Source organism: Melospiza melodia, chromosome 4 (assembly GCF_035770615.1).
Source record: "Melospiza melodia melodia isolate bMelMel2 chromosome 4, bMelMel2.pri, whole genome shotgun sequence".
Classification (NCBI taxonomy): Eukaryota; Metazoa; Chordata; class Aves; order Passeriformes; family Passerellidae; genus Melospiza; species Melospiza melodia.
In genome coordinates this window covers 83388721-83410383 of record NC_086197.1, presented here as the reverse complement: position 1 = coordinate 83410383, position 21663 = coordinate 83388721, and the positions used below count along the sequence as shown (strand labels likewise).

General features: G+C 36.7%; 1 protein-coding gene across 3 annotated transcripts in view; it reads left to right on the top strand.

Moving 5' to 3' along the window:
- Positions 1-21663, top strand: part of GRM8 (glutamate metabotropic receptor 8) — a 315395-nt gene that overhangs the window by 237500 nt on the left and 56232 nt on the right. For all 3 annotated transcript variants that reach the window (XM_063155393.1, XM_063155394.1, XM_063155395.1), the window contains one exon: positions 11522-11658. In XM_063155393.1, coding sequence (XP_063011463.1) covers positions 11522-11658 — 137 coding nt within the window. The remainder of the gene's footprint in view (positions 1-11521; positions 11659-21663) is intronic.

The window sequence follows — 21663 nt, the reverse complement described above, 5'->3', positions numbered from 1 at the left end:
AATTTAATACTGAATGATTCCATGGACTGACCTCCCAGATAGTCTGAATGATCTCTAAAGTAGGTCTTTAAAAAGTGGGAAGCATAGGAGTGAGTATATAGGTTATAGGTGTTTTAAATTACTTCCAAATTTAAGTCAGCTTTTCAGTAAAACTGTGACCCATAAACGGATTGTAAAACATTGTAAACCAAAACAACTTCTTAAATGTTTTATAGCATTAATATAGTTTTATGTCTTTGGAGATTAGTAGCTTTACAATTGCCTTAAAATAACCATGGCAACAGAGTAAATTTTCAGTGGACATCAGTTGCTCACTAATGGTTGTTGCAGTTGCAAAGAAACAAGATAGCAAAATCCTATAAATTACTTATCCTTTGATTGAAGTACATTAATTACTGCTGTGCAGACTTGAAGGACTCAGGAATTTCAAGCATTTTTTACTTGCACATCAGGCTGCTCAGTAACTGCTTTGTAGGTTTTCCCTCCTTCTGGCACAAGGTAATACTTTAATGAGTAACGTAACATTTGTTGTGAATTGTATTGGATGGTTTTGCATTCTAGAAACTTCAGAGGATGAGACATGACAAGGTCATGAGGCTGAAATAACATTACCTTGGACACTTTGGAAAATTTAAAGCTACGATTCTGAGAGTGATGTTTCTGCTTGATGCCTCTCCAAATTTTTTGTGGTAATTGAAGCGTGGCCTGCAGCTCTGTCTGTGCCTATGTGTGTACAGTTGTGTGACATAGTTCATTTTTGATGTAGACTGCACAAAAGAAATTAAGCTACAAAATGGTTTATGGATATTTAACAGTTCCTCTTTGGAGTGTTGTCCTCACTAAATGTCAGAGCTTAAGCATCAGCTACAGCATTGGAAGGAAGGTTGGGTTTCATCCCTGACAAGTGATAGAAATCAATATTAGGAAATGCCCTGATATACTTTTAACCTGTTTAATTATTTTAATTAAAACACAGCTGATTGCATTCCAGGAAAAAAAAACCAGGAAATGACTCAATGTGAAAAAGGATCTTGTTCAGCAATCTGAACTATCCTCATGGGTGACTGAGAGTACATTGGTCATAATAAGCTGCATCTGAAGGTTGGTTAGACTGGGAAGAAAATGGCATTTAAGTTTCAGGTGTCTGCTGACTAAATGTTAATGGACTAATGTCTGTTACATAATGACAATCCCAATGAGACAATGTTAAGGATGCAGATGTGTCTTGTTTGAGAAATCTTAAATTATTTATGTGCTTTCAGAACATTCTTATAGCTAATTGCTTTTGGCTGTATACATTCAGTATTGGAATTTTTTGGTAAAATAACTACATTGCATATACGCCTTAAATGGGAAATTGTTTTGTTCATTCTATCTGCAATCCGTTATTTCAATTACGATTATGTGACACTGATTTTGTTTGCTTGTTTTCTGTTCATTTTTATTCTAGCAATATATCATATCTGGAAAAATAATGGAGGCTTAGAAAAGAAGTAACAGAATGCCAAGATGTTGGTAATGATATTTGAGAACTATGGCTATGGTCTAGGACTTCCAAGAGCCTGGTGACAGAGGAGGAAAATCACAAATAAAAGCTCTCTTGGCATTGGCAGAGCAATCACTGTATTGGGGATGAAGCCTGTTAGCTGGACCATTTCCCATTTTTTTTGACATTTTTACAATTACTCTAAGGATGGTTATCTTTACTCACCAGGATGTAGCCTCACTCCCCAGGCAACTGTTACCTGAGGCAAAGAACTTTTATTTGCTTTTCACTGGCCTCAGGAACCTGTTAACACAGAGGAGTTGCTTGAGAGGCTGGACAAACTCTGAAAACATTTGTCCAAAAGCACCTAGAAATATAGATGGCTCTTCAGATGCCCACTTTTTCTGCAGACAGCCCTTTCCGCTTAACTAGTTCTTGCACATCACAGTCTGCATTGATTCCTATAGTGTGTGGCTTTCTTTGATCATCTTCCTTGTATGAGCCCCACTACCTTTTGGGCACAACTTTCACTGAGCTCCACATTTCCCTTCTCTCTTGTGGTTCCATAGCAGAGGGATTCTTCTGGAGTTGAAAGGGAAGAAATCTTTCTTTCCTGAAACTGTAGATGCACTTGTGAGTTACTAGTATTAACAAAGTTGTTTCCTTATCGAAAACACTTTCTCTTGGTGTCCTTTGACTCCTGAAGTTCACAGAGGTATGTGTGTATCTGCTTGGCATGTTTTCATCCTGGCATGAAGTAAATGCTCAGGGTGGAGTCTGGCATGGACAGCTGAAACTCATCTCTACCTTCTCACATTCAGTATATGCAAGCTAATGAGAAAAGTCTGGTATCATCTGAAAGGCACTCTGTCAATTGTCAGCTTGATAGGCTCTTACCCGAAACCTGACAAAAAATATGCAGTCAGCAGCGCTGAAATAAGTACATCTTTCTGGGAGTAAAACAAAACCAACAAAACCCATCCTAAACAACAAAACCAGGGCAAAAACCTTCCCCTGCCCCCCAAAAAATAAAAGGAAGGGGGATTGAAACACAACAAAACCCTACCTAAACAGTGCCACACAGCAGGAAAAATGGAACAAGTAGGAGAAATAGGATCCTTGATATCTCACAATAGTTAATGGTGAAGACAGATATGGTCAGGGTGCACCCAAGCTCTTTATGCTGTATAGTTCTCAATTATATCTTGGTGAGTCCTTGCATACGCTGAGATAAAAAATGATTTATGGTCAGAAGACAATTATTCTGTGTTGCCTAGCTAGACTTTTAGGTAAAAAAAGTTGCATAATATCTTGGACAGTCCTGAATGTCCTCAATCTCTTCTGATCTTTTTTAATGGCTTTATATAGCGACAGCTTCTTGAAAGAAGTTGTTTTTTATTTTGCCAGAAGAATCATGACAATAGAAATGGTATGAAAATGCTGTTAATCTGGGAATGTTCCCATAACGTGGTTGTGTTGCTGGGGTCTGCAGGTGATCCTGATTTAATATAGAAATTCATGTCTACTTAAAGTGTATTCATTTTGGTAATTCTAAAAAATTACTTGTGGTTGTATTTGTGGAAAAAATTCCTCACACTTTCACTCCCACTTATGTCCCAGCATATGTGTCAGCTACCTTTTTTTTTCTTTTTTTTGTGTGGAAGATCATAACCATGAACTCTTCTCAGAGAGACTACAAGAAATATGCTTGCTACTACTTGTGCTGAAAAATATATTTAAAAAAAGAAAAGAATGCCCAACCACAACATTTAAAACTAAAATACGCACATGTACTTGATAACATTAAAATCACCATTTTCCACCCAAGATTATTTGATACTCTCCAGTCTATAATACCATGCAAACAAAACTTTATGCATCTATTCACACATTTTTATATGAGAAACTTAACCACCCTCTTATAACTTCCTCTTTCAGTACAAGCTGTTAGCTTGTACTGGATAATGTCATATCACCCTGGTACTATTTTAGTATGTTACTAGAGCAGTCTTTATCTCTCAGTTGAATTTTATACCATGTGTTGATCTTTAGGGGATTGAGTGATCTGTTCCCATTGCACACAATATCCGTTCCCTGCGCCTGTTGGCTTTCTTGACTTGCTGGATTCTTCAGCTGTAAAACTGAATCAATCTTCTCTGGCTCACAATATATGCTGTAGATTTTAAGATGAAACCTGTCTCTATGGATTTTTTTGAGTATAGAATAAAAAGAAGTACTATTCTTTCAAATATGCTGGCAGCATTGAGCTTTTTGGCTACATGTAGGGAACAGCAAGCTTTTTGTCTCACTCCTTCCCTCCTCTCTTCTCCTCAAAACCCCCTCCCACGTGTGGACAGAGCTGTCTCTTTTGCAGAGGTGAAAGGAACAAAGCTAAGGTGGCAGGAAATGTTCAAAGGGGCTTGCTTTCTGTTCTTCAGCAGCTCCTTCCCCATCAGAATCTCATTCATCACGTTCTTTTCCTAGGATTGATGAATGCTTCTGACAAGGCCACAGTGATAATTCCTGCCTGGCTGTAGCACCTACCTGTGAAGTAGCTCAGCTCCATCTCCTTGCCCTCCCTGCTGGCAGTGGAGGAGGGAAGGTCACTCACACAGCATTGTCCCACCGCTGGGAGGAGAGGTCACAGCACAGCCTTGTTGAGCAGAGAATGGGCTGAGTCCGGGCTGGGAGGCACAAAACTGCCTGCTCAATTCTGTGTCACCATAGCAGGTGACAGACTGGTGTCTACCAATTTTCATTCTTTATCTGGCAGAATTCAAAGTTTAATCTGTGATACAGTCGTATTACAGGTATACATATTTTCTGACAGTAGACTCAAGGTGCTGTAAGGAGAGGAGCTAGAGTTCTGTGTTTTCATATTCTGGGTTTTTTGTTAGAGAGTAAGAACAAAAATGTCATCACTGTAGTATATTTGCTGAGAGTGGCCAATTGCTGATTCTGGGGAAGAGCATGTAGAGAACAAGGGAAATGTAGATGAATTTTTCTCCTCTATATACTTCTTGAAGTTGTAGCTGAAGGACTGCATGGACCAGAGTTTGCATTTAGATCACTATTTTAAAACCCAATGTTACACCAACTAATTAATAATGGGACAAATTGCTTTTTTACTACTCCTATACTGTCGATGGCTAGAGTTCAGTCTCATATCTGAATTTTATTCATTTCAGGGTAGGTTTTATGATGCATGTCTTTGTGCTTCATGTGGGAAGAAGCTCTAATAGATTCTGTAAGGAAAAAAGCTCTACTTGGTATTTGTTATTTTAAATGCCATGGGCTTATGGTACTTGCCCTGGCTGATGTTATACAAGAGTGGAATGAACTGTTCCTTTCACAGAAATACAGAATTTTAATTTTTTCACTATGCTGAGGACCAAGACAACAAATAAATTATATGCTTTTGTGCAAAATCACAGCCTTAGTTCTCATCCATCAGCTTCAGAAATGTAAAGTTGTGCTGCCTGACCTGGAATTCATTTATATCGGTTTATTTCAATACCAAATTGTTTACTTTCTCTATAAGCCTTGCAAAGGGTACCACTATAATTCGTATTACATATACCCTAAATCTGTATATAATTTGTTTCTTGCAGTATTCCTAGTTTCTTTTTCATTCTATTTTGTGCATTCATACATGAACAGCCAGAATTTGCCCTGTGGTAAGTAAGATAAATTGCCTAAACATGGGCATCAAATGCCATTTAAGATACCCCAGGGTATCCATCTGGCCTCCAGCTGCTGCCTCAGAAAGGCACAAATTCTCTGTCATATGCAGGTTCTGCATATCCGCGTGGATGTATCCAGTATCTTAGGATATTTAAAATGTCACTAAAGGTCTGTATTTAATGCAACTGGATGAAAATTTTGAACTAATCTTGAACTGAAACATGTAGGGTAAGCATGAAAAGAAGGCTTTGCAGATTTTGAATAGGTGTAAGACAATCATCATTTTATATTTTAGTAACCACGTTGCGCATTTTGCTCATTGTTTTAAAATGTCTGCTGGGTGGAGATTGAGCAGATAATGGCTTCATTTGTTTCAAACCTCACATAGCTTGGTAAACTTTATATTCTTTCTCTGACAGCCTGACATTCACAAATTAACTTTTACTAGTTGTTTATAATTTTCTGATTAGTTGTTTATAATTTTCAGTGGGGGTTTTTTTTCTATTAAATGTTATAACAGCCTGTATTTACTCTTTCCATTTATTCCATTTCAACCTTCTATTTAGTCTCATTGGTTAACATCTTGCTTAATTTTTCTTTATGCATTTTTCTTCTCTGGGAATTTTTGGTACTGAAAGTTCAAATGGTTATTCTCCCTCTTTTTACTTTCCTGAGAACAATTTAATTAATATACATCTCTGTAGTACTTTTTGCTTTTAAAACCTACTTAGAATGAAATGATTATTAAAAAAAAAATCTGAACCCTTAATTTTAGTACCTGAAATTATTTGCATGAATTAATGAAATTAGAGTTGATCCTATAAATCTGAGAAGTCTTTCCATAAAGCTGAATGCTAAGAGATGGTACATAGTTAATTAAGAGATAGTTAAGAGGTAGTTAATTGTACTACAGTGCACTACATAGCTACTTGACTTCCATTCTCCTAAGCCTACCATTGAATCCATAGATTTCTTTATATTGAATCCATAGAATTCTTTAGATTCATAGCAGATAAAGTAATTGATGTGAAACAGCTCCAAGGATGAAGACTCAGCTTAAGTAATTATAATTTCAAATTTTAAAAAAGAAATTAATATAAATCCAAAGGCATACTATTTCATAAATAAAAGATTTGTATCTGGTATCACACTTTATAATGAAATCTGCCCCACTGGAGTTGGAATATTCTGTAAATGGCAGTTGTGAGACTTATCAGCACAACCACTTTTCTACACTTTTGTCAATGTGCTGAAGTAACAGGGCCTCACAATAAATAAAATTTTAAAAGATTTTAATGTAAGAGGAATCCAAGTGTGTTGATTGAATTTAAAAAAAATTTAAAAAATAAGGCTCAGTGCAGTTCTTAATTTAGGAACTTTTGTATATTAATCATTTTTATATCCACTTGGCCAGTACTGTACATGAACTTGTGGTTTACAAGTAAATCTACTTCTTTTCCACTTCATGAAATGTAAAGAGAATTTCTCTGGAAGGCATTGGCCAAGTGCATGCTGTAATCTCTCAGGGATCTAATATTCTGGTCTGCAGTGCGAAAGGAGATATTTTAGAATAATGTGAAATGTAATTTGACAAAGTAGGCACACGAAGGATTAGGTAGTTGTTGAGCAGCATCTCAAGAATATCAAGGTACATGTTTTAAGATTTCTTCAGCAGAATGTGAATTTTTAGCCCAGTGCACAAATACAACAGCTGCTTATCAGAAAGGGTCTTCCTTGATATCTATGTAAGGTATTGAAAATTCAAAAGGGTCCATCACAGCCTTGAATTAGACTTAAAAACGTCATCTATTTTACGTTTTTTCTTCTCTAATTTTTCTGGCTATTTCAACCTGCATTTTGAAAGGCTCATAAACAGCTGAGGTCACAGGAACATTCTGAAATGTCTAGCTGAGGTGCTAATTTAACACCCAGCGTTCTTTAATGATGATTGCTGCAAAGTGGGAAGGAGGAGGGAGAATTTCTTTCAGTACCAGAGTATTACTTTATACCTAAAAATTGTAAATAAGTCCTTTGCTCAGCAAAGAGAAACTTCTGAAACAGATCTCAAAATAAGTTAGAAGCTATGGCTTTATATTAAAAAACCCCAATTCAACCCAAACCAAACTGAAAAAGATTGGTATGAAGGAGACATGAAGAATGTAAAAGCTCACACATGATTTTCTATAGTTAGCCAAGCTTATTATGTAGTCTGGAAATTCTACCAGGTACTTTTGTTCTAGACATCCAGAATAACTTAAAAATTTAGTTAAAATGGTGATATATTGAATACAATTACCTGAGTTATTCATGAGCTAAAATTACACAGGCAACATAACTACATGTAGAATAAAATATGAAAAGCTCAAAGACATAGTTCCTTCATTTCTCTTTAAATTATTAAATGATTGCTTTAAAATTATTAAATAATTAAATGATTGCTTTATTAAATGATTCCTTTAAAAATATTTTTAAAATTTAAATCAGTGAAATTGTTTCTAAAAAAGTACCCTGCTTTCTCTGTTTTCCATGGTGGTCTAAACTAGCAATATAGGAACATTTATCTTAAGCAAAAGTAGCATTTTTCCTATAATGGTTTCCAATGAATGTGGTTCCCAAATGAAAGTAGCCAAGTTCATTCTCTAGTGTAAATACCCTATTCAAGAACTGTTTGTTGTGGTTTCCCAAAGTACTTTTTATCTAAGCTGGAATTTATGTAGTCCTGGCTCACTACCTCAGGTCTTTGTTTTATTCTGTGTTACTTTCTCTCTACAGTGTGTTAAATTTAAATTTTGCAGGTAGACCTCAATGATTAACAAGAGGAGCATTTCAATTCTGTCTTAAACTTGAACTATGATGCAATTCCCTGCAATGGCAATGATAGAGTCTATGTGGCAGTACCAGATACAAGAGTGCTCAGTTCTGCATATCTGGTTGTCACAAAAAAGACACTTGTATACTTCTGTAGCATTTGTTTGAGTGCCATATACTGAATCCAAGGTTGCCTCCTCACATGAGATTAGTTGTTATGGTCAGCTACAGTGTTTCTCCACATGGCTTATTATCTGCTCTCTCTACAGTGTTAATCACTTTTTCCACAGAACTATGCACTTCAATTTGATGGACTATCCAACAAAGTATATTGTCTTAGAAAACCTTTTCAATTTGAGGACTATCCATTCCCAGACTCACTCTTCATTTAGGTCATTCACCAAGGTATATTTTTCTTCAGATGAGGTTAACATTTTTAAAGAAGATTAATTAACCCTTGGTAGTTTGTTTATAACCTTGAGGCATCTAGTTTGTCTTACACTTTCATTCTGTCCTTACACTTTCAAGTCTTCTGCTACCATCTTGCAGTTATTATTTTGGAAACCACTGGTCAAATCCACAAGTTTTCTTCAAAAGCCTTTAACTTTGCTTTCCTGGTTATGCAGCTAATGGTTTATTAGCACAATCCATTCACACATGCCTCCTAGTTATAGTTCATTAAATGTTTTATTCCACAATGGAATGTGAATATAATAAGACATGGATTAAAGCAATAGTTTCCTTGTTAACAGAATATACAAGTTATGGCAGCATTGCTAAAACACAGTCAAATATAATTTAGAGCAGGCATTGTGGCTGTTACTGTACTTTCTAAAATCTGCTGTTTAACAAAGGGATAGTGTTTTTTTTCTCAGTGTTAGGGAGTGTAAATCTTCTGTGACTTATTCCAGCTTTTAGCAAGCCTGATTTTATTAACTTGACAAAGGTTGTTTGACTTTCGCCTCATGGGAAAAATCTTGCTGGACTCAGTTGGAGAAGCTGCTGAATTTAGCAAGTTGCTATGTCCCTGTTGATTGTGGTGCTCAGCATGAGATGCTGTTATGCTCTAGCTGAGAACAGTCTACACCTAAAAAGAAAGGTAGTTCTGGTTTGGGCTACTCAGTCACTTTGTAGGTGTGTTGTGGATTAACCCCTGCAGCTGAGCATCACACAGGCTCGATCCTTCCCCCACCAGCTGGACTGGGACAGAACTGGAAGGGTAAAATTGAGAAAACAGATGGGTTGAGATAAAGACAGTTTCATAAGGGAAGCAAAAGCTGCACACATAAGCAAAGCAAAAGGATTTCGTTCACTACATGCTATGGGCAGGCAGGTCTTCAGTCATCCCCAGGAAAGCATCACACATAGAGTGAGTGACTTAATGCCATCTCCCCAAATGTCTCCTGCTTCCTTCTTCTCCAGGTTTATAGGCTGAACATGATGTTTTAAGGTAGAGAATATCCCTTGAATCAGTTGGGGTAATCTGTCCTGATTGGTCCCCTCCCAACTCCTTGTGCATCCCCAGCCTCCCCAGTGGGGAAGTGGGATGAAAAGCAGAAAACACCTTGACTCTGTGTAAATGCTGCTCAGAAATAGCTAAAAAAAAATCTCTGCATTGTCAGCAGTTTTTAGCACAAATCCATATCAGAGCCCCAATCAACCTACTATGAAAAAAATCAACTTTATCCCAACCAAAACCACCAGAAGATATTTCTAAAGCCAGCCATATGTTATAAGCTCACACTCTTATTGCTGAGCATTATAATGTTTTAAGTTCCAATTGGTCTTAAGGTATACCAAGAACATTTCCTATCTGTTCATAAAAATGACTGTTTTTCCATGAGGGCTTCAAATGCTGCTGAGTGGAAAGATGAATTCTATTGTTACTATACAGTAATGTTTTGAAAGTTACCTCCATAACTATGAACCAACAACAGCTGAGTATGTGTTTGTTGGGTGGAAGAAATTTATTGCATCAACCTGCTGTGTGAGCAATGAAGAATAATTTCATTGCTTGAAAGATTGTAGACTGGGATTTTTCTTGCCCTTCATTCTGTCAAAATAATTGGGAGCAAAGCATGAAGAGCTTTCCAAAATTTTCTGTAGAGTCTCTTCTATCTTCATGGGGTCTTAAGTCTTTACCACACATAAGTTTTGATACTCTTCTTCCATGGTTGCTCACGTCCAATTTTTGCAGCCAGAATTTTTCTGGCAGAACTGTGAAATTGGCACAGTATTTAATGTGCCACTTGTCACTCTCAAAACACTGTTTATTTCACTGGATACCAATTTTATATGAAAGCTGTTATACAAAACAAAATGCTTTAGAGAACAAAATACTTTATGGGAGAGAGACAGACAGACATACAAGAAGAATTTATGTTGAAATCTTGGAATGTGCAGACTGCTCCTACTTCTACCTGGACAGGTACCCAGAATTTCAAACTTGTTTTTTTCATTCTCTGGAAACCACTCACAGTGGACTTAGTGCCTCTAGGTGGTACATTAACATGTGTTATAGTGTAGGAATTTACTGTGAACTGGCTATTCTTTTCTTGGGTGTTTACATGGAGAAACATGAAAACATCGTGGGGGCATTTTTTGGTGGTTTGGGTTTTTCCCCCAGTAAAGATAAATTTCATCTCCAGTCACCGAAATAGAACATTAGCATACTTGAATTTTTCTTCAATGGACCTCAACGGTAAATATGATTCACCTATAAATAAAAATTTGGGGAAGGGGAGTAGCTTTTGAAAGGTCTCTGCAGGAGTGCAGGTCCTTGATGTCACCTTGAGGGAATCCATCAAAGTGTGTTCTAATTTGGCTGGTCTGGTTGCCAAGGTAGATGTGTAGTTTTCAATCTTTGAACATTTTGTTGATCGAATAAGAACAGTGTCGATTTATAACTTTTGACAGCTTCAGCAATGGCCTTTTCTGTCAGGCAGTGTCATGTATAGAGGAGAGAGCAACAAGCACAGCTGATGTACTTAATTTATTTTGATAAAATACTTTTTCATAGGTGGTCAGTGTTAGAAACAGCATACTTACTCTGACACAATTTAAACATTTGCATCTCAAAGTATTTTATGAGTATTGGTTCCTAAGTTGAGGATATTAACAATATTTTTGTGCTTAACTGGGAAATTTTTTAGTTCATTGCAAGATTGTTATTTTTTGCCTACTGCCAAGTATACACATCCTAAAGTGAAATTGTCTTTCTTCATGTCAAAAGAAATTTCTTCATTTCTGTTTTATCCTAGAATTTCCTAATGTTCTATAATACACATAAAAACACCCTCAACCAAACAACCAGAGAAAAAGACAGCAAATGATTATTTTAAAATTATTTTCATAGAATCATAGGGTAGATTTTGTGATGATGATGATAATGTCATACATTTTGTTTTGGGGACATTTTTGAATTTATTATCATACTATATTTGCATTATGAAGAACTTGTTCAATTTCTAACTAGAATTTTTCCCTTAATGTATATTTTTAAAATTCTTTTAAAGGCATTTATTGCTTTTGATATTTTTTCAGGGAGTGCTGGAACACCTGTTGTTTTCAATGAAAATGGAGATGCTCCTGGACGCTATGATATTTTTCAGTATCAAATCACCAACAAGAGTACAGAATACAAAGTAATTGGTCAGTGGAGTAATCAACTTCATCTAAACGTAAGTACACTGTTTCCCTTAGTATTGTCCTGCTGAAACTGGCTGCTCATGGCCTGGATGTTCACTGCTCACTGGGTAAAGCACTGGCTGGAGGGCCAAGCCATCCAGAGATGACAGTGAATGGAGGTACATCCAGTTGGCAGCTGCTCACAAGTGGTGCTCTCCTGGGGTCATTACTGGGTCCTGTTTAATGTTTTTATTAATGATCTGGACAAGGTGATCATGTGCACCCTCAGTGAATTTGCAGACAAGACCCAAGCTGAGCAGGACTGTTGTTCTGCTGCAGAGCAGGAAGGCTCTGCAGAGCACTCAGGACAGGCTGCATTGATTGCCATGGCCAATTACATGAGGTTCAATGAGGTGAAGGGATGAGTCCTACACTTGGGTCACAACAACCCCAGCAGTCTGGGGGCAAAGTGGCTGGAAAACTGCCCAGCAGAAAAGGTCCTGGGAGTGTTGGCTGACACAGCTGATCAGGAGCCAGAGTGTGCTCAGACAGCCAAGAAGGCCAATGGCATCTTGGCTGTATCAGAAATAGTGAGGCCAGCAGGACCAGGGCAGGGACTGTCCCTCTGTACTTGGCCCTGGAGAGGCTGCAGCTGATAGAATCATAGAATCATCAAGGTTGGCATAAACCTCTAAGGTTGTTCAGTCCAACTATCAATCAAACACTGCTAGGACCACCACTAAACCATGTCCCTGAGGTCACATCTACAAATCTTTTAAATATCTTCAGGGATGGTGGCGATTCCATCACTTCCCTGGGCAGCCTATTCCATTGCTTGATCAGCCTTATAGTGGAAGAATTTTTTCCTATTATGAAATCTAAACCTGTCCTGGCACAACTTGAAACTATTTCTATCACCCTGTGAGAAAAGACTGACCTCCGCCTGTCTAGAACTTTCTTTCAAGTAGTTGTCGAGACCAGTAAAATTCCCCTTGATTACTACAAGACATTGAGGGTTTGGGGCATGTCCAGAAAAGGGCAATGAAGTTAGTGAAGGGTCTGGAGCACAGGTCTCGTGAGAACTGAATGAGGGAACTGGGCTTAGTTATTCTGTTAGGTAGAAAAGGAGTCTCAGGGGAGAATTTACTGCTCTCTACAACTACCTGAAAGAAAGAAGTGATGGGACAGGGGAAACTACTGGAACTTGCACCAGGAGAGGTTTAGATCAGACATTAGTAAAAAATTCTTCACTGAAAGGGTAATCAAGCACTGGAATAGGTTGCCCAGGGAAGTGGTCACCATTGCTGGGGGTATTGAAAAGATGTGTAGACGTGGCCTTTAGGGACATGGTTTAGTGGTGGATTTGGCCATGTCAGGCCAATGGGTAGACTTGAGGATTTACATGTCTTTTCAACCTAAATGATTCTATGGTTCTAGAAATCAGATTATGATACTGACATTGGAGAATACGAATTTGAATATTAAATTATTTTAAACACTTAAAAATATTATTTATTCTCAGTCAGTTGGCAGAACAAAGCACTTCCCCTCTGTTCTTGAGAGGACGGTAAAAGCTTGCACAATAGCCTGAGTGAAATGCTTTATACTTTCAAGTCAGATGGGTCGTGTAGTTATCAGCTCCTTTAGATGATATTTTCAAATAATTTCATATGTTATTCCTCGGAGAGATTAATAAACTAGGCAGGGAAATAACTTTTTCTTTAAAACAAGACAAAATTATGGGGGCAGGTAAATTGCCCAGGTATTTCAAATAATATAAGAGGATGGAAATGTATTTCATAAAAGACAAGTTTGAATTCTAAACACTTCTGATTTAGTTAAAACATAGGGATGATGAACTACTGCAATAAAAATATTCCTTGAATATAAAGGGAAACTTAGGTGTTTTTCTGGATGAATAACTAGGATTTGTATTGTCCCTGATTACTTCATAGCAGAAGGAATAAAAATTCCACAATTTACCCATCTTTAAATGGCGTTTTTAATTGCTGTCTTAATCTCTTTTGCAAGCTTTGGGGTAGAGTCCATTTGTCATGGAATTATATTTGGGTTGAAAATTGCTGTCCTAAAAAAATTCAGAGGATATATTAGATAGATTTGTATGACAAATAGGCATCAAGGCTTAATTTCAGAAATTTTTGGGTCCAAGGTACTTTCTGGAAGAAGATATCTTCATGTGAAGAAAGAAGAAGAAAAATGAATTTAATCTCTTTCTTTATTAGATATGCAATATACTTGTATTAGCTGTTTGGGTACCTCTGCAAATACCAGTGTTGCTTTGCTAAAGGCTGATGAGAAGGGCAACAGTGTGAATTGATGAGTAGATACACCAAAGCAAGTTTATGCAGTGAATTCAATAAAAACACAAAAAAGGTTTCAAATATCTCTGGTTTTCCATGTGAGGGGTTCTTGATGAAGAGTTACAAAGACAGTGTAGTAAATACTTACAAATTATTCCCCTGTTCAGACTATTTTGCAATAATTATCTGAGTGCTATCCACAATAACACATATGATAGCTCCCTATTTTCATCCACAGCTGTTAAACCACTATAGCATATCTACAATTTAATATCCATAACTACTTGTCAGGGACTCATTTATTTAGTTATTCTGTCCAAATAGAAAAAAAGCCTACCAAAAGAAGCCATGTGTTGCAGATTGTGTGGCAGTGTTATTTCCCTTCACTAACATGATATCTGTGTGTTGGAGGGCAGGAAACGAAAAAAAAAAATGGTTAAACAAGTTTAATATTAAACATTAATTTCTGGAAAAACTACAGTTAGATTCTTATCATAGCTATTATGAATACATTCCTGATTTTGATAATGGCTACATTTTCCTGAAAAGTTAGTATTTATTAATTCAAAAACTGATACACACATTTTGCACAAATGCTAGTACTAACATAACAGTTATATAGTAATATCAAAAAAGATGCTGAAAATTTTGCTTCAATTTTAGTTTCTTTATGATCTGTCCTTTTTTATGTCCCCCTAGACTTTTAAATTTTTCATTAAGCCTGTAGTTTTTCAGTCCCATTATTTCTGCCTCATGTATATGTACTTGAGGGAACACTGAAATATGATTGGATTGATGGGTAATCATACTACTGAAACCACATCGTGCTAACCACATTGACCACAAATCTAACTGGAAAGGTTTTATCTAAGCATGCCCTCATTACCTCTCATTAGTTAAGGATGTGTTGAATGTTGTCTGGCTCTCTTTTCTCACCACCATGAGCTCACGTGCTGGATGCATTTGGTTTTTCCAGCTCTCAGGCAGGCTCTGTCCAGTATGTGGAGTTGTGAAGACATGGGTGTGTTGTCATCTTATTGTAGGGGTTCCATACTGTTGCCTCCTTATCACAGAAGTTCCAAACCTTCTTGATGTTTCTTATGGTCAGCTCCTCAGAGCACTGACTCTTCTTCACAAAGTAGCTAACTGACTCCAATTCCCTTTCCAGCCAGCCACCCCACTCTTTTATAGCACTCTTCTTCTCATTGGTTACAGCTGTGGCCTGTTAAAGTCAGGCCTGCTCCTAATCTTTGATAACTGGCCCAGCTGCAACTCCTTAGGGGTGAGATTACTTTCTACACTGTTTTATTTTCTTGTATTCTATCCCCCTACACGGGTGGGCTGGCTGGCACAGTGCTCTGCAGTGCCAGGTTCTGTTCCCAGCCTTGTGTGAGGGTCCTGCTCTCGCTCCACCACCCCTGCTCTGCTGCAGAGCCCCTGCTCCCCCGGGCCAGGATGGGAGCAGGCACACAGGGCTGGCTCCTCCTGCACCCTCACTGAACTCTTAGCAGGTGCTGACGGCAGTTGTGACAGATGATGATCTGCTGTGGCAAAGCTGCTGCCTCCTCTCACTAGACAAAATATATTAAAACCAAGCCATCTTTTCGAATGATTGTCAATACTCCAGATCATCATATTGCAAATTAGGAAGGGCTTTTGATTGCCAGTGAATCATAGGGAACACAGTGGATGTTTTCATTAGTTTCTGTGAAAACATCTATATTTATTGAAAGTGAAGCAGCATTAAGATGGCAGAATAATTTTTACCCTGCTGCTCTTTAAAGGAGATGCTTTTAAAATACAATACTTTCCCCCCTGTACCCTTTCTCCTCTAGTTTATTTTTAATGAAGATACATGTAACTATGATTTTTAGTGAATATTTGTAAGCTAGATATCCTCTGTAGATACCTCTACCCTGGTTTTTACAGATATTTCTTCCTCAAATTGTGCAGAACATGTTGTAGCTATGATGTGTTTATGATGATGTTCATCTATGCAGCTGGTATTGTGCTTCAGAAAATTTATTGTTTTTATTATTCTGTTCATTTTCCCTTTCAGAAAAATAAATCTTGAAAGTATCAGTTTTTTAGTACAGTTCAACCCTTGGAAAAATTATTGTAAGACAAACTAGAACATATCTTCCATCTAAATAACTTAATTGAAAGGTTTCCCTTTTCTATTTCTGATTTCCTCATTCGCCCTACTTTTCAATTTTCCTTTTCCTTAAGATGCTCTTTGCTAATTTAGATCATATTTTGGCTGCAGGTTTGTTGTCTGGGCTGTGTCTTCTCACCTGGTAGCCAGCCCCAGTCTGTCTCTGGCCACCACCCTCAGAATTCAGGGTTGCTCTGCTGATGTCTCTGGCTCCTCAAAGTTTCACTGACTCTGCAGGGTCCTTGTCAAGCTTCAGACTTGTTCCTTTCTTGTTGCAGTGCTGGTTTCCCTTTGGGCAGAAAGTGGTTGGATAAAGACTCTGCATCACCCTCCCTAAGGGGCTCTTTCTCAGCAGGCTTCACCAGCTGCAGGGACCCTTCCAGCTCTGATGCTGGCTTCTTCATGGAGACTTCAGTAGCATTGATGCTCTCCTTTAGGCTAACTGACCTTTTACATTTCCTCTGAAGCAACTATAGCTTCCAGATACAGGCACTTCATGACTACTATCAGTCCTACTCTTCTAATTCTTACAAAACAAATGCATGACAATGCTGGTACAGTACATAAATTAAATTAAGAAACACTAACCATCTTCCAAATTAAAATTTTTGCATGATTATTGAGTTTGAAAAAGGTATCTCAGTCTTTGACAGACACAAAGAAACTCTGAAATCAAATATTTAGAAATGTCCAACAATAATCTCAAATAACCTGTCTGATGAATCTGACCATGTAAATTTACACCCGTTTTAGTAAAGTTGTTTTACTCTCCAAGGTTTCCTGACTTTAAGTGATCCTAATATACTGGAAACAATCAGACCTTTTAAACTTTTAGTATGATTTTAAAGGAAGAAAAGAAATACCTGCCTTAGAACTTCTGCTCATTGATGATACATTAACTGTCAGTGTTTTCTGTTTACTTTCATAATTTTCTTTATCAGTAGAAAAAGATAACTTAATTTTCAGGGAAGTCTGATAGTTAAAATGCTTTCTTCCAAAAAAAATATATTTCTGGTTTATATGAATAAAAATTCAGGCAAAGGTAGCTTTTCTGCAAAAGTTATGTTTTATTCATATTGCAACAGCATTTTGCATACCAGGTCACACGTAAAAGTTCTCTACAGATGTGTGGGTTTAGCAAATTTGAGCTCTCAACCATGTAATATCTGTACAAGTAAAGTTGTTAGAAACAAGCTTGCTTTTCTTTGCACTTATAATTTTAATCAAGTTCTTTCTATGATTAATAATGAATTCACCCTTAGAAACTGTGTTCTGTATTGCATGTGCTGTTATAAGGGCTAGACTAGACACACATATTGACTGATGGTTTATGTCAGTGGCAGTAGATGGAAATAGTTCCAGTCCTAAAGTTTTGATAATCACTTCCTGAGTTCCTTTCCTTAGAAACCCATTCAGTTTGTTTTGGTTAATTTCTTTTTTTCTCTGAACATTTATTTTAAAATCCTCTAAAAGCATTTTAAAATGCTCTATTTTTAAAGCTAAGTACCAGTTGGAAAAAGAAAAGTTGAAAGAATTTTAAAATCTAATAATTGACTTAAAAAAAAACCCCACATATTTTAAAATACAATTTGAAACGATCTAAGATTACATTTCAAGATCATACATTGTTTCTGTCTATCAAAATCTATGTTTAAAGACTCCATTAAGAAAGAAATATGTAGATCTTAATCCATATTCCAAGTTAGTGATTTTGATCTTCTGATGAGTCTTCAGGCAGACAAAATTATGGGTGATTTCAAAATCACACATTTAGCAGAGATGCAGTTAAAATGCTGGAGTGGATATCAACTTACATGATACTATTCCTTAAGAAAAATCCAAAGCATGCAAAAACCCTGCATGTTTCCTTGGAGCTGTTTGAGGCTGGGTTGGATGGGTTCTAAGCAACCTGGTCTAGTGAAAGTTGACCCTGCTCACAGCAGAGGGGTTGGAACTGGATGATCTTTCAGGTTGCTTTGAATACAGGCCTTTCTCTGATTCTGTGTTTCAAGTGAAAACAGTGAATTTTAAAGACAGAATTCACTTGTATTTGTTTTTTTTTTAGGTTTGGGATTTTTTGTGTCTCGTTTTGTTTTTTCACTGGAGCACAAGAGTTCTGTTAAAATAAAAAAAAGATTTTACAATAACAGATTTCTAACATTCTCTTAGAAATAATAAGATGCATAAGCTTTCCCATTTATGGAGTGTATGCACCGAGGATATGAATGACTCAGGGGCATCCATTTTTCCATAATGATCTTGATTTATGAAGAAAACTATAAATTAAAACTACACTGATGTGATGAACTATCAGAGAGACAGCCATAACCACCATCAGCCTTAAGCACAGTGATTGGTGAACTAGTAAAAATTGGGAACCTCACACTGACAGTGAGCTTCCCTTCAGGCAGCCAGATCATAAAGATATTTGAATGAGTATTTGATTTCTCTTCTTTTCTAGGCCTCATGTCTTGTATCTAATACTGAAGGAATCCATCAACACTGAAATTAGTAAATTATTTTTGAAAGTTACAGATTCAAAATCCATTAGTTCCCTTTCTTGTGACATGGTAAAAGAAAATGACTCAAAAAACTTCTGATGTTTTCCATAACTGCATTAAATAAGTTTTAAGATTTGCTGTAGGCCACTGTATTTCATTAAAGAAGTCAGAAAGCCTCTTCTTTTCCTGTGGTAGCTATTATATAATTCATAGATGTTTTTAAAACGCTGAACCTAAGCCCTGTGTTTAACAAAAGAACACAGTACAAGGAAATACACAATAAAAGCACTTAGTACTGAATATGATTATATCTATAAACAAAATATGACAATCACATGGCCTGCAGGATGTTCTTCTGCCTCCATGTAAGAAGGCAGTAGAGTTCAAACTTTCACTCTAACAAACCCATGTCATCTGACTGAAAATTTTTGATCCCAGGTTAAAAATAAAACTAAAGGAGACAAGCAAAAATGTTTCAGGTTCTTCTATTCCTCTCAAAATTGTACTGCTATCTTTCTTTATTCTACATAAGGCTGAAAATAGAAGAGACTGCTATGGTTTTTAGACTAGTAAGTTTTCACAAAACCAGTCTTGATCTTAGCACTGGTCAAGTAGTATGACTCAGGATTTGTTCTTCCCTACTGTTTGTGTCTTAGGTCAATATGAAAATTGTGTCTGCTAAGGACCAATTCTAGATTAAAAAGATAAGTCAACAGTCAGCTACTGTAAATGAGAAGTGGATACAAGACAAAAAACACAAGAAACAATGAATAAAATTGGGATTTTATGCTATTGAAAGGTTATGGGTTGTAATGATATAAAAAGCTTTGTAATGGAGAAGAAATAGGCTGAATACAGATGTTAAAAGAGCATTAAATGATTTTCAGAAGTGCCCATATTAGACAGAAACTATTTCAGACATCACTGAAAATCAAAACAGAACCTACATTCGAGAGCCAATGACCTTAGAAGAACTGAAGGAGAATGACAACTTGTTTTCCTTCTGAAGTTTTTTTTACTTTGATCCTAATAGTCTTTTTTCCCCCTCAATGAAATAGACTTCTTGACTGATTCTCTACAGAAAAACAAATAAACTCCAAAAAACCAAAAAAAACCAAAAAAATAAAATGGATAAAAGATAGCTCCTGGGAAAATGTCCTGAAATTTGATAACCATTTTTTCTTGATTAGAATGATAGGAAATTGCCAGTGAAACAGTCTCTGCTTGAGAGTTAGGACGAATAGTGACTTTTTTCTCACCTTGTCAGGGTGAGTGAAAGTCAGGTTCCTCAAATGAAGCATGAAGTTGCAGTTGTATGTTTGGCTGTGAATTTGTCACAGGATTCTTGACTGGGTGGTAGATATTTTATAGCTTTTTGTGTTCATCCTTTGTAAAAGTGGTATGATTAGAATGAATTGTTCTTCGAATAGCCATAACCAACAGGACCAAGAGTATTCCTGTATTTTCAACAAACTGGAAAAGAATGACAAGCATAGAACTTATGTTTTAAAATATTCTTTTCTCTTTCACAGTAAAAAAAGCGAACAGTGATAGAACAATAAAAATTAAGAAGCTTTTGAATGAATTTCCAGAGAGTTTTGCATTCATATAGAGGACTATAGAGCAGGGTTAGCTACTCCCCTGGTACAAGCTAATGTGAGTTTTAGCATTGACACCACCCTGAAATTTACATATGTCTTGCAATTTGAAAATTAAGCTGCCCTTTAAAGCTTGAAGCAAATTGTTTAAAAGTCCTTAAAAGCAAAAATTGCAGATTAAATGATTAAATTAATTATTGCTCATTTGTGTTACATAATGGAAGTCTACCACAAAATTAACAATCATTAAATGGAAAATGAAAAAGGCCTTCAATAGTTATTATATGATGAAAGAGGATAACCAGCAGTTAGCAGAACAGTACTGTATGATTATTTTTTTCTGTTTGCTTTGCTGCAATTCTCTTCATGTTGCACTAATATTATTCTAATTACTACAGGATAGTAATCTAATATTTATCCAGAACTTTACATCTGGATAAACCCCCAAACACTATTAAAAAAATATATTTAAAGATCGGGAATTAATTTCTGAATATCCAAAATGGTATCACTAGATTTAATGGTGATATTAATATATCTGAATACAGGAAATGAAGAATGCATAGCTAATTTAATTGTAACTTCAGCTCACAGTAAACAGATTTAGTGTTGAATATGTCAATAAAATGTGTTTGAAATGACTGGGTCAAAGAAGCAGGATTGCAGTGCCCTTTCTGGTTACTGCAGGAATTGAAGTGAGCTCCCCTTTTATGGAAAACTTAGGCATAAGGCTAAGCAATAGCTTTGGAATGGTTAACTGATTTGCATCACCAGAAGCCATTACAGCAAGGAACTCCTAGACTTGTGATGTAATTGATCTGTTCTCTCTTCTGCGGTGCTGTGAGCTCCTTAGCAGAACTGTGACTTCTGTCTGAAAAGTAAAGTAGCTGCAGAGTCCAGCTGCAAGCAATTATAATGATCAGCCATCTAAAATATGCCTTCAGGGAAAGATTGAGCAGAGTAGGGTTGTTTAGTCTGAAGAAAACTGCATTGAGGGGGGCTGTGTTAATCTCTTCCAATACAGAAGGGATTATTCAGGAAAAGAACTATGTTAGACATAGTTAATTTGGCCATTAGAAGTAGTGGATTTGAATTACAGTGAGAGATATCTAATGCAGACACGCTAGAAGATTCTAAGGATGAGGATAATTAAGTACTGGGCTGCCCTGGGCTGTGTGGAGCAGGTGAGCTGTAAATACTGATTTTGCACAGTGATTCAAAGATGGGGTCATCACTTCTAAAGTTTTCTGGCTTTCATTTGTTTGGTGGATTTGATCTTCCAATAATCCCCTCAGAGGTAATGTCCTGTATCTCTTGAGCAAATGCTGGGAGGCATAGAAGCAACTGGACTCCTATACTTGGTTTTGTGCCGAATACAAGACTCTTTATCAGTCTTTAGCAAGAGCTCGAGAAGAAAGCCATGAAAGATTTATGGAGTTATAAACCTGGTTATTTATTTAGGATTTTCTTTTGCTTCAGATTG